We start from the raw sequence: 10,982 nt of genomic DNA, 5'->3' as shown, positions 1-10,982 counted from the left end.
TGTTCCACTATCAGGCCCAAGTTTGAAAAAAAAAAAACCCTGTCCCTGTCCATGTTCATGTTCTTGTCCCTGTCCATGTCCCTGTCTATGTCCCTGTTCTTGTCCCTGTCCATGTCCCTGTCCCTGTTCATGTCCCTATCCCTGTTTATGTCCCTGTCTATGTCCCTGTTCTTGTCCCTATCCCTGTCTATGTCCCTGTCCATGTTCCTGTCTATGTCCCTGTTCCTGTCCATGTTCTTGTCCCTGTCCCTGTTCCTGTCTATGTTCTTGTCTATGTCCCTGTCCCTGCCACGAGTCTTTCTGGCATTATTGTCCTATTACTATGCACCTAAAAATGCTGAAATAATGTGGCCATCCAGTGATATTTGAGACTAGATTTATGATTCACTGCTATAACTGGAAACATGGAGAAAGACATCTAAGACTGGAAACACAGAGACAAAATGATCCAAGGGCAGTTCTGTTCAGAATCACTGGACTGTAGGAAGAGTTCTGCTGAGATGAAGCTGACGCCACAGTCAGAGAGGAGTCAGACTCTCCCTGCAACATGTGACACCAGGTGTCCGTTAGTTAAGTGTCAGTTCCATACCTGCTCTGCAGTAAAACGTCTGACAGGTTCATGGGCAAGAAATAAATACAAGGAAACAGAAGTGTCTTAGGATTTCCATAATGTTGGTATAATTGTCTCAAAAGTTGTGTACTTCTATACCCATAAAATAGAAGGCTAGATCGGGACAATCCTTGTGCCACATAGTGGTCAGTATATAATGCACTGCAAAGAGCATTCTTGACCACCAGGGGGAGTGTACAGGCGCTTTGTTTTTTAATAATGGCTGCTTTATCACTATTTCTACATCTTGCGGGCTCAAATCCTGTGAGTGGATGAGTCACGTACGAATCCCCTCATCCAATGACTGAATAAAGTTTTAATTCTCATTCTAATTCTCAGCTCATACATATGCATAGTCCTTTTTTTATCTAGGCCTCTAGGTCAAACATTGAGACTGGCAGCTCAGAGCACATTGTCGTTTTCCAAATCAGTGCTTTTGACGTCAGTGTACACACACTGCTTCAGCACCATAAAAAGGCAGACCCACATGCTAAGGTTTGCACTCACTGCATGTCTTATAGAAGCCTGCCTCTCTGCACAATGCTCTAGCCCTATATGAAGTAACAGGCTAACAGATGCTAACGTTACACTCACCCCTATATTACCCAGAAATGCTGTATGGAGCACAAGTATAATAAATAAGAATACGATTCCACATGTTACATACTGTGTTCTTCAACAAAATGAACAAAAATGACTCAGAAATACTTTAGATTTTACCGGAACCTGTGTGGGACACGAGGGGGACGCATCTCTGGGAAGCGTCTTTGAAGTGCTTGGTGAGTTGGGCCCTTCTTGGACTGGAACCAGCTATTAAATTGGTTTAAAACTAAAGTTTGGTTTCTGTGACTCTGGTCTCACTCCAGTTTCTGTCTGTGCCAAGGATATGCTCTTCCCTGTAGATAATGAAGCACCCAGTGGATTTTAATGTCAAGTTTAGTCTTTTCAACATGGTTTGGAGTACCGAATGTTGTCGCAAGTGATTAACTTGTGTTCGGTTACACTCTAGTCCTTCATTCCAGAGCTGGATATCATATTATGTGCATCACTTGGCCCAGACAATCAACCCAGATCTGCCATGTACCGTGTGCTTTACATATATATGGGTGTATGTGCGTGTGTGTGTGTGGGGGTGGATGCGGGTGGATGTGTGTACAAAAAAGTGGGTTTGCGGTGTGTGTGTGTGTGTCTATGTTGCCTCTTAGTGCAATCATGTAGACAGGGTCAGAGGCATCTGATGTTTCCCAGACAATGCCTGTTTTATCTGATGCAATGACAGCAGCTGCTGACTGCTGGAATTCATGTGTGTCTACATGTGTGTATAATTTGTCATGCAGATCCAACCAAACATCAGAACAACTTTGGAACATCCCTTCCTGTGTCTCTATTAATCATAAACAATATCAGTCTGCCAAATACATCCTCCGGTCCCGTGAATCTCTCTCTTTCTTTGCCCAAAATGTTGATGCCCCGTAATTTGTACACTGTGTTTGATACAAATTTAAAAAGATTTGATCTGCAAATTTTTTCCATGCCATTAATATTCACATAGTAACTGAAGAGGAGGGCTGGATTATTCTTTCTTTCTTCTCCCTTCATCTCCTCTCATCCAGACTCTCAAAGTTCTCCACTTATCTCATGCATTAGAGATAGCAGACTCTTTTTATCTCTTGTTGTATTTGTGGAGATGTCAGCCTGCAAGTTCAAACACTTTCCATCTTGGTCTTCTTTTTCCATAAACACGGGGCAAACAGGGCTGCTTGACTAATAATGTTAACATTGAATAACATCTGTTTATGGGATGTTGAGAAATTACAGAAACTTAAAATGACAAGAACTTTAATAGACTGTTAAAAATCGTCCTGTGGGGAGCTCTTGAAATATTTGTTTGACAATATGTTGATTAAGTCCGTTTCCCCATCAGTCGCATGGGTGCTAATGTACACAAGAACAGCAGTGTGTCACTGTTTGTATGTGGGTCAGAGCAAATAAAAGCTTTTAACAATTCTCATTCTATGGAGAATATGCTGCCACGTACAAACTTTTCATTCTGAAATGGTTTACATTCCCCAGACTGGGAGGACTGGTCAACACTGGGAAGGTTACTTTTGAAAAAGTGTACTGTTAGTTGAGTTGTGGGTTCCCAGCTGGTACAGTTCAGTAGCTGTCTGAACCACAACACTGGTGCAGTAACCTGCTGATCACCTGCCATCACTACACAGTGACTATCAGTGTTCAGGCTGAAATACAAAATGATGCACAGGCACTCGACACAAACCTTCAGAGCAAAGGTCATGTTGAATAGTTACTTATTCTTTCATTTATTCATTCCTTTATTTATTTTCTTTATGTTGAGACATAGCATATGGCAGTTTTCTGCTTTTGTTGATCTACAATCCCACATTATAGGGACATTAAAGAGATTCTACTTTTAAGAAGTAGTGTGACTACTCTGAATTTTTTTTTATTTGGTTTTAACATTTGGTCAATGTTTTATATGCCTGTTCAAATATATAATCCCATTACTTGCGTTATGTTACTTCTCAACTCTGAGAGCCAAACACTTATTAATGCCTGACAGATTGATTACTGTTAAAGATGTAAAGTCACCTGGGACCTTTCAACTTATACAAAAGGGAGATTAGCATCGCATTATCACTCGTTTACACAGAGTAAGGCAATCATCTGTTCCTCCCCTAGCAGAGCTGCCACGCCCAGACTCGACGCCTAATTCAATCAAGTCTTCTTGGGTCTGAGGTCGACTTTGCTTCATTAGCGGGGTCCATATCTACTCTTGACTTTAGGGAGTAATTACAGAATGAATGAAATATGCAGTTTAATCTAGACTGATATGTCTAGACAAATATGTAAATACAGAACACATACTTGTTTATTTCAAGGACTCTTTGTTGCACGACTGAAATAATACTGTCCTGAAGAGCATGAAAATACTGTCCCGAAGAGCACAAAAAATATTGTCCTGAAGAGCACAATAGCTGCACAGTAATGAGCTCCCTCCAAATTTCTGCATAGGAAAGATGTGAATAAATGATGAGCAAGATTACTCAGATTCTTCCTCATCAAGGCATAAGCAGAAAGCCCTCAGGTGACACAGAATTATGTGTAAATGTTTTATCAAAATGTAACCAAGAGAAAGATGTTCTCTTCAGATGTGGAGGCCAAACAGTAACAGATGCATTGGCGCAAAAACAAGGGAAACAATGAAAATAAGGGAGGAAGCACAGAGGGCCATTTCAGTCCACTCAAGCGAAAATTAGCTCTCCAAAGTACAAAGCTCTTATCATTGTCTCAAACAGCATGACCTAAAAGGTATTCCAGAATTGGATAGCATTGCATGGGCGACACCAGGTGGCCGCCTAATGTAATTGCAGTCGATATCTTGCAAGTTAGTCTGCAATTAAAATTCCCTTCTGCGGCTCTGATTGCGATTATGTTTTCTGACAGCCTGTGGCCAGTAACGCAGCTGTACACAGCTGGCAAGCTCAGCTGGGCTAATATAAAGTGGCAGGGACAGTCTCCTCCATACTGTTGTTCTTGTCTCACTGGGGATTTGAAGTCCATACTGGTGTGCACACATATTTTCCATTTGCCATCAAAAACCCTGCCTTACAATCACATAAGAATGTAAAAAGATAGATTACTTTTTTTTCTTTTGAGCAAGTGCATGTGAACGTATGTCTTTGAATGTGGGTGACTGTCCACAATGATAAACATTGCATGTTCAAAGAAGAGGAAATCACATTTGAGATCTGACTGCAAATTATGATTGTGACTCTCGATACGTTCAACTGCTGAGAGTGAGTGTGAGAGCGTGAGAGGGAGAGAAAAAGAAAGAGAATGTAACACATCAGGGTTAAATACATAGCCTCCATGTTACAAATGTAATGAATAGTGACAGTGAATCAAAAGTTAAAAACATTAAGCCCACAAAATGCTTGGGGCATCAGATCCAGCCCTGAATTTTTTAATTAGATCATCACACACTCTGATGTGGACTAAAAACAGAAGATAGCGCAAATGTAGTATAGTAGTCTAGACTAGTGGATTTGACTCTTTTCCTTATATAGTGACAACGGTCACGGAGTGGCTGTTGACAGAATAGATTGGGGGCAACACAAGACTCTTGGGATGGTAACCCCCTCCCCCCCCCCCCCCCCCCCCCCCACACACACACACACACACACAGATTGTATTTGCCCCTCAGCATTACACCTGACTATTCTCACTGATGACCTTCAGGCTTTATAATGCACTGGCCACATTTGAGCGTTTGATGAAATGAGGACTCACTGGCGTCCCCGAGGATCGGTATGTATCATCTACCTGGACGACGCACTGGACACGCCCACAAGGGACATGGATCGTTGTGGACACAGACGCCAGTGACACGGACGCCAGTGACAAGGGCGCGGACGGCGTGCTTCCACAGGTGCAGGACGGGGTTAGGTCGGTCCTCGCCTGCTGCAGTCAGCATTTGAGTGGAGCTCCCACGTCGCACGGCTCACGTGACGTGTCACGTGACGGCTGCCACGGCAGGGCTGTGCCATTTCAGCCTCGACTTCTGTAGCGTGCCCTTTGACCTATGTACAAATCGTAGGGCGCTGAGAGTACTACTTCTCCATCAAACATTGTGTCGGACCTCTATACGATACCGACGACCCGTCCCACCGCCCACGTGCCACAGACGACAGCCAAGCCTCACGGAGAGAGCAGAGTGCTGCTGCCATCATCACTTTCAGTACCTCCAGCACACCCAGAAGGAAACAGTGTTTGGAGGCAGTGCATGGGGGGAAAAGCTAAAGCACATTCAGCAGTGCATGACCACACAGCTGTACACATGCCCTGCCTCCATCTCTCCACTCCAGCACTCCAGCAGAAGAACTTCTCCCAGTTTTTCTTCTACCAGAGGAGGTCCACAATGACTAGGGGGGCAACCTGGACTTGGTGGTCATACCTGAGGTCTGGCAACCGACTGGGCTCCACAAAGCGGTGTGTCCATACCTCCAGTGGATCTCTGGACTGTGATGGTGAACTTAGATGAGATGGTATACCGTTGTAGTGCACTGATGGGCATGCTGGTGGATGTGAGGAGACAAGTTCATGGGCTATGTTCAAACTGTGTAGGTCTGCAGATCCTTGAGGAGGGTCCCAGTCTTCTTCTCAGCCATTGCTACAATATTTTCAGAGGACATTTGAGCTAAAATTCCTCAACAACTTCACATGAATCACTTATATTGTGTATATGTGACAAATGTACTGTTTAAACCTCAAAAACATGTACAGCTGTAAACAAACTATTTAAAACAACAGTTAATTCTTAAAATGTATGTGAAAACAATGTAAAAAGTGGATGGCATTTTATGTATACCCAAACCAAAAACTGCTATACTGAACTTAGAAGCCTTAAATAAAGACTAAAGATTTGTTTTATCTAAAAAAAAAAAGAATATGGACTGTTATGTTTGAGCATTTTATCATTCTATCCATGTGTACCGTTATTTCAAGAGAAGCACCGAGACTGAAGAGGGCAGTAATGCGTCTTGCTGCCACTTAAACGTTGGGCAGGCGAACAAATTATGTTTACCGCTAAGAACTTTTACGGTGTCGTAAAGTGGTCGTGCCTCAAATATCCCGGTAAACCTGTCCGCCTTTGAGTTCACAAATGGGTTGAAGTAAATATATATATATATTTACGTATTGGCAATACACCAAATGTGGCCTTTTAGCTCAAATGAAATGAGTTAAATAGCTAGTTAGCTGAATGTTTTCATGGCTCCCACTGTGCATATGGCAGCCACAGAGTTGACACTGTAAAGGTGCAGCCGGCTTCATGGCGTCTTTCAGCGGCGACGGTGAGTCGCTTTTCCTTCCCAATGATAGTTAAAGTCTCGTGTTCTGGGGTTAATGTGGTTAAATGCGCCTCTACACGCTGGTGGGAGAGGTTGAGGTATCTCGCTAGGGTTCCTCAGAGCGTTTGCTGTGTGCAGGGATGAACCATCTGCTGGTGGAGGTGAGCCCAGACACTCACATCTGTGGCTTCTGCAAGCAGGAGTATAACAACATCGAAGTGTTTCTTGCCCACAAACAAAATGGCTGTCAGATTCCTACAACTGATCTATCATCCCCGAACGCTGTTGCAGGTAGGTCAGATGGAGCTGCTCTGTTTACAGGAGTAAAGCTTAAGGAATGAGAAGATCTGCCTTAGTAATAGGAAACATGTTGATGCTTAAAGCAGTGAGCCATGCACCTCAGAATAAGGCGATGACAAATCTAAGTAAATCTACCCTAACCCTTATGCGATTTGTAAAACTTGTGCTCACTTTAAACTGAGTGTTTGAGGAAAGATTCAATGAACTTAAAGTATACAAAAATGTATTTATAATAACAATGTTTCAACATGGTCCCAAATACAGTTTTATGTGCATTACTCCAGGACTTTATGGGGGCTTCATTTTATGACTGGCTGATTGGGCCAAATTGGAGTTTTTAAGTTCAAGTTAAATTAGCATGTTTAGTACGTAGTGGTTACATTTTGGATTTCACGTGAACATCTCTGTGAAGATGTTGTTTTTTATTCTTGCTTGTGCATTGCATAGAGTCCATTCAAGAGTTTGCTCTGGATGAGGCATTTCAGGCATGTGTCTCCAAAGTTGTCAAGAAGAGTATAACCAAAACTCAGAAAACACCATCCAAAAAGCTGAAACCTGCACTCGCTCAAAAGAGACACATTTGCAGCTTCTCAGGTTGGTGTGAACAGCTCAATAATGTGATCTGGAAAAGTCCTGACTTGTGCAGTCTTGTCAATCTCTGTGGATCATTTGCCCACAGGTTGCACGTTCAAAACACAGTACGGCCAAAAAGACATGGAGAGACACATGCTCACTCATACTGGTAAGAAACTCTCCCATGTCGTCGTCTGGGCTCATTAACGCGGCGCGCCTGGGGCGACCTCCGAGTAAAAAGTGCCTTCCTCTCCGTGCAGGCGAGAGGCCTTTTGAGTGTGAGCTGTGCCACAAACGCTTCAGCCGCCGGGACAAGCTGAACCTGCACAGCCGCTCGCACACGGGCGAGAAGCCCCACCGGTGTAAGCACTGCCCGTACGCCGCGGCCGACAGCAGCAGCCTGAAGAAGCACCTGCGTGTGCACTACGACGAGAGGCCCTTCAAGTGCCAAATCTGCCCGTACGCCAGCCGCAACTCCAGCCAGCTCACCGTCCACCTGCGCTCCCACACAGGTCAGCAACCCCCCCCCCCCCCTCGCTTGCCTCGCGTCTCTTAACACAACTGGCTTACCGGAGTTCGGTTGGTTTATTTGGACCCTAAACTGTTCTTTGTTGTTTTAATGTAATAATGATGGTATATGGAGAACACGGGTGCGTTTGAAGAGCTCGTCTAGAGCTTCTCTCTCTCTCTCTCTCTCTCTCTCTCTCTCTCTCTCTCTCTCTCGCAGGTGACGCCCCGTTCCAGTGCAACCAGTGCGACGCCAAGTTCAAAATCAATTCGGACCTGAAGCGCCACAGCCGGACCCACTCGGGCGAGAAGCCCTACCAGTGCGACCTGTGCGACTACCGCTGCGCCATGAAGGCCAACCTGAAGTCTCACGTCCAGCTGAAGCACGGGGCCGCGGGGGCCTACGGCTGCCCGGACTGCGACTTCCGCTGCCCCACCAAGGCGGGCCTGCGACGCCACGCCCGTCAGCACCGGCCCGCCCAGCCGCTGCAGTGCGCCCAGTGCGCGTACTCGTGCTCCAGCAAGGGGGCGCTGAAGACCCACGAGCGCGTGCACTCGGACGAGCGGCCCTTCGTCTGCGAGCGATGCCCCTTCGCCAGCAAGCAGCGCAGCAACCTGCTGATACACCCGCCGCAAGTGCCACGGCGACAAGGCCGAGGGGCGGGGCGAGGCGGGGGGCGGGGCCGGGGGCGGGGCCGGCGAGGTGCCGCCCAAGCCGCTCAGCCCGCGTTACCGGGCCCGGCTGGAGGCGGCGAGGGCCTTCCGCTGCAACCTCTGCGACGCGTCTTTCGTGAGGGAGGATTCGCTGCGTAGCCACAAGAGGCAGCACGGTAACGTCCAGCACCAGCAGCGGGTCGCACAGGCGAGAAGCACAGCGGCACCGGCACCGGACACGGGGCAGGTCTCGTTGGCCTTCACGAGCAACTCGCTTCCGTCTTACAGCGGCACGCAGCTTAAGATCATCGTGGCGCCCTCTCTAGGTCAGGAGGGGGCGTTCATCCAGGCTTCGATGGATGTTCCCTCTTCCAAGCCCGGCGCAGTCCTGCTTAGCTCCGAGGGGCAGGACGTCCTTTTGAACCCTGTGATACAGCAGGTGAACTTGTTAACCCCGGTGCAGCACATGACCCCAGCAGAGGTCAGCCTTGAGCATCAGACAGTGTTACTAACTCACATCGGTCCCAGTGAAGAAAGCCCTCTTCAGGAGAGCCTGCTGCAGACAGCCGTCTCCTCCCGGACCGCTGACCCGGCGGGGAGCTTCATCAGCACCTGCGACGCCCCCTCCACGCACAGCGACCACACGTTCATCACCTCCTGCTCGGACCTGGACAGCCTCCACGCCCTCATCCAGCAGGGTGGAACCGAGGTCACCGTCGTCACCGAGGGCAGCGCCTCGGTCACCGCGACGACAGGCCCCGCCTTTTCCCCGCCCCTTGACATCGACAGACCGACTTCTCAGAATCTCCCCAAGCAGTCAGGTGACGGTGGTCCGGACGAGGGAGACAGCTTGGTCATGAACGGTTTGGCGCCCTCTAGTGCCCTCCTCGTCCACAGCGTTCCCCTGTCCATCAGCGCCCAGGACCAGCAGACACCCATATACCAGCTCTCACCACATCACATCTTCTCAGACTCGAACCCAGCAGACAGCAGTGAGGACTGATCAGAGCACAACAGCAAGTTTCTGTTTCCTGGTGTCCTTGATTTGTTTACATTCTAGTAAAGTTTTGTTCTTGTTATAACAGCTCATGGCATGTTTGTCTCTTGGAAGCTTTCTTTTGTGTTTTTATAGTATTGGAAATTGTGGACCATGGATTTTGGGTTTTTCAGTATTAAGTGAACTATTTTAAATTATATACAAATAAAATTAGAAATGTAAGTAAAATTATTTAATCAGTTCTTCCATAGTTTTTTTTTCTTTTAAAGCAGGGGTGCCCAATACTGGTCGATCGCATGACATTAAAAAGTAGTGGATGAATGACAGGCTATCGTCCATCTGCACTGAGTTGTATTTTGATTGACATACAGGGTAGCCAATCCGACGTCTGAACTTCTGACCACCTACGCATGCGCGTTAAACCGCGCGAACTTGTTCAGGTACCTTCCTGCGTAGCTAGCCTCCAATTTAAACTAAATACAACAAAGGGTATAAAAATGAGTGCCGTAGCTGGTCCGAGTAAGAAGCCTAAAACCTACTTCATACAGAATGGGGGGGGGGGGGGTTGTTTCACTATGTCATATTCACTATATTTCACCATATCATAAGTGCGTTTGCCTCATCTGTCCGTGTGCCGCTGCTATTCCAAACAAGGGAAACGTGGAGCGGCATTTTCGGACTGTTCATAAAAACTATGACGTTGACTGAAGCATCATTTCGGGTGAGTTAATTGTTAAACAAGAAGTCCGTCCAAGACGGAGAGATGATAAGAGGCATTTGTTGAAGCCGCTGGTTCCTTGTTCCGAGAGTTGCAAGACACGCCAATATGTTTTGTAGATGAAATTTTAAATAAACTATCCTTAAAGGGAAATAAATAATACACAATATTAAATAGTATTAATAATAACTTAAATAATACTAATTTATGTTTTGCGTTTTTATTGTAGGTAGATCATTTTGACTTGGTCATAAGTAGCTCGCAAGCTGTAAAGGTGTGGGCACCCCTGTTTTAAAGGATCTTTAAAAGTTTCGGACATTTTCATTTGCCACAGTGATAATCCAGAACAGCAAATAGGCACCGCTTTAAAGATAATTTGAATATTTGTTCCCTGTGGGTCACAGATTGCACAAAACATTTGTTCTGTCTGATGCCCGATGTACAATAAGGCACAACACCATCAATGCCCCAGTTACTGCATCACATTTATTCATATGCCCCCTGTGTCTTTCCCACAGTCTAAAGGTTTTGCTTAGTTTCAGGCCGTTTGGGTCATCAGCACAATTTTGCGATGTGTGATCATAATCACTAATCATAATCACTACAATCATCTCACTCAAAAATAAGTAAATGTTAGTCAGCTCTAATGTACTCGCTTATAAAACACAGATTCAAATTATTGTTCATACCCCTTTCTCCCTGAAGAGGGCAGTCTAGAGCTATTGACATGCTGATTTCACAGCTGATTCCTCT

The 10,982-nt window shown here is 46.0% G+C and overlaps 1 protein-coding gene across 1 annotated transcript; it reads left to right on the top strand.

Moving 5' to 3' along the window:
* The first annotated feature begins 6,205 nt into the window (after positions 1 to 6,205).
* zfp64 (zinc finger protein 64 homolog (mouse)) lies at positions 6,206 to 9,734 on the top strand. Its single transcript, XM_076984422.1, is given in 7 exon segments — positions 6,206 to 6,483; positions 6,619 to 6,771; positions 7,228 to 7,374; positions 7,460 to 7,522; positions 7,614 to 7,865; positions 8,081 to 8,487; positions 8,489 to 9,734. Coding segments are annotated over 7 exon segments (2,073 nt in total). The 5' UTR covers positions 6,206 to 6,461; the 3' UTR covers positions 9,518 to 9,734.
* Positions 9,735 to 10,982: the final 1,248 nt, after the last annotated feature.

The sequence above is a fragment of the Brachyhypopomus gauderio genome, chromosome 21 (assembly GCF_052324685.1).
Source record: "Brachyhypopomus gauderio isolate BG-103 chromosome 21, BGAUD_0.2, whole genome shotgun sequence".
Classification (NCBI taxonomy): Eukaryota; Metazoa; Chordata; class Actinopteri; order Gymnotiformes; family Hypopomidae; genus Brachyhypopomus; species Brachyhypopomus gauderio.
The sequence above is the reverse complement of the archived record's forward strand: the minus strand, read 5'-3'. Positions and strand labels throughout refer to the sequence as shown.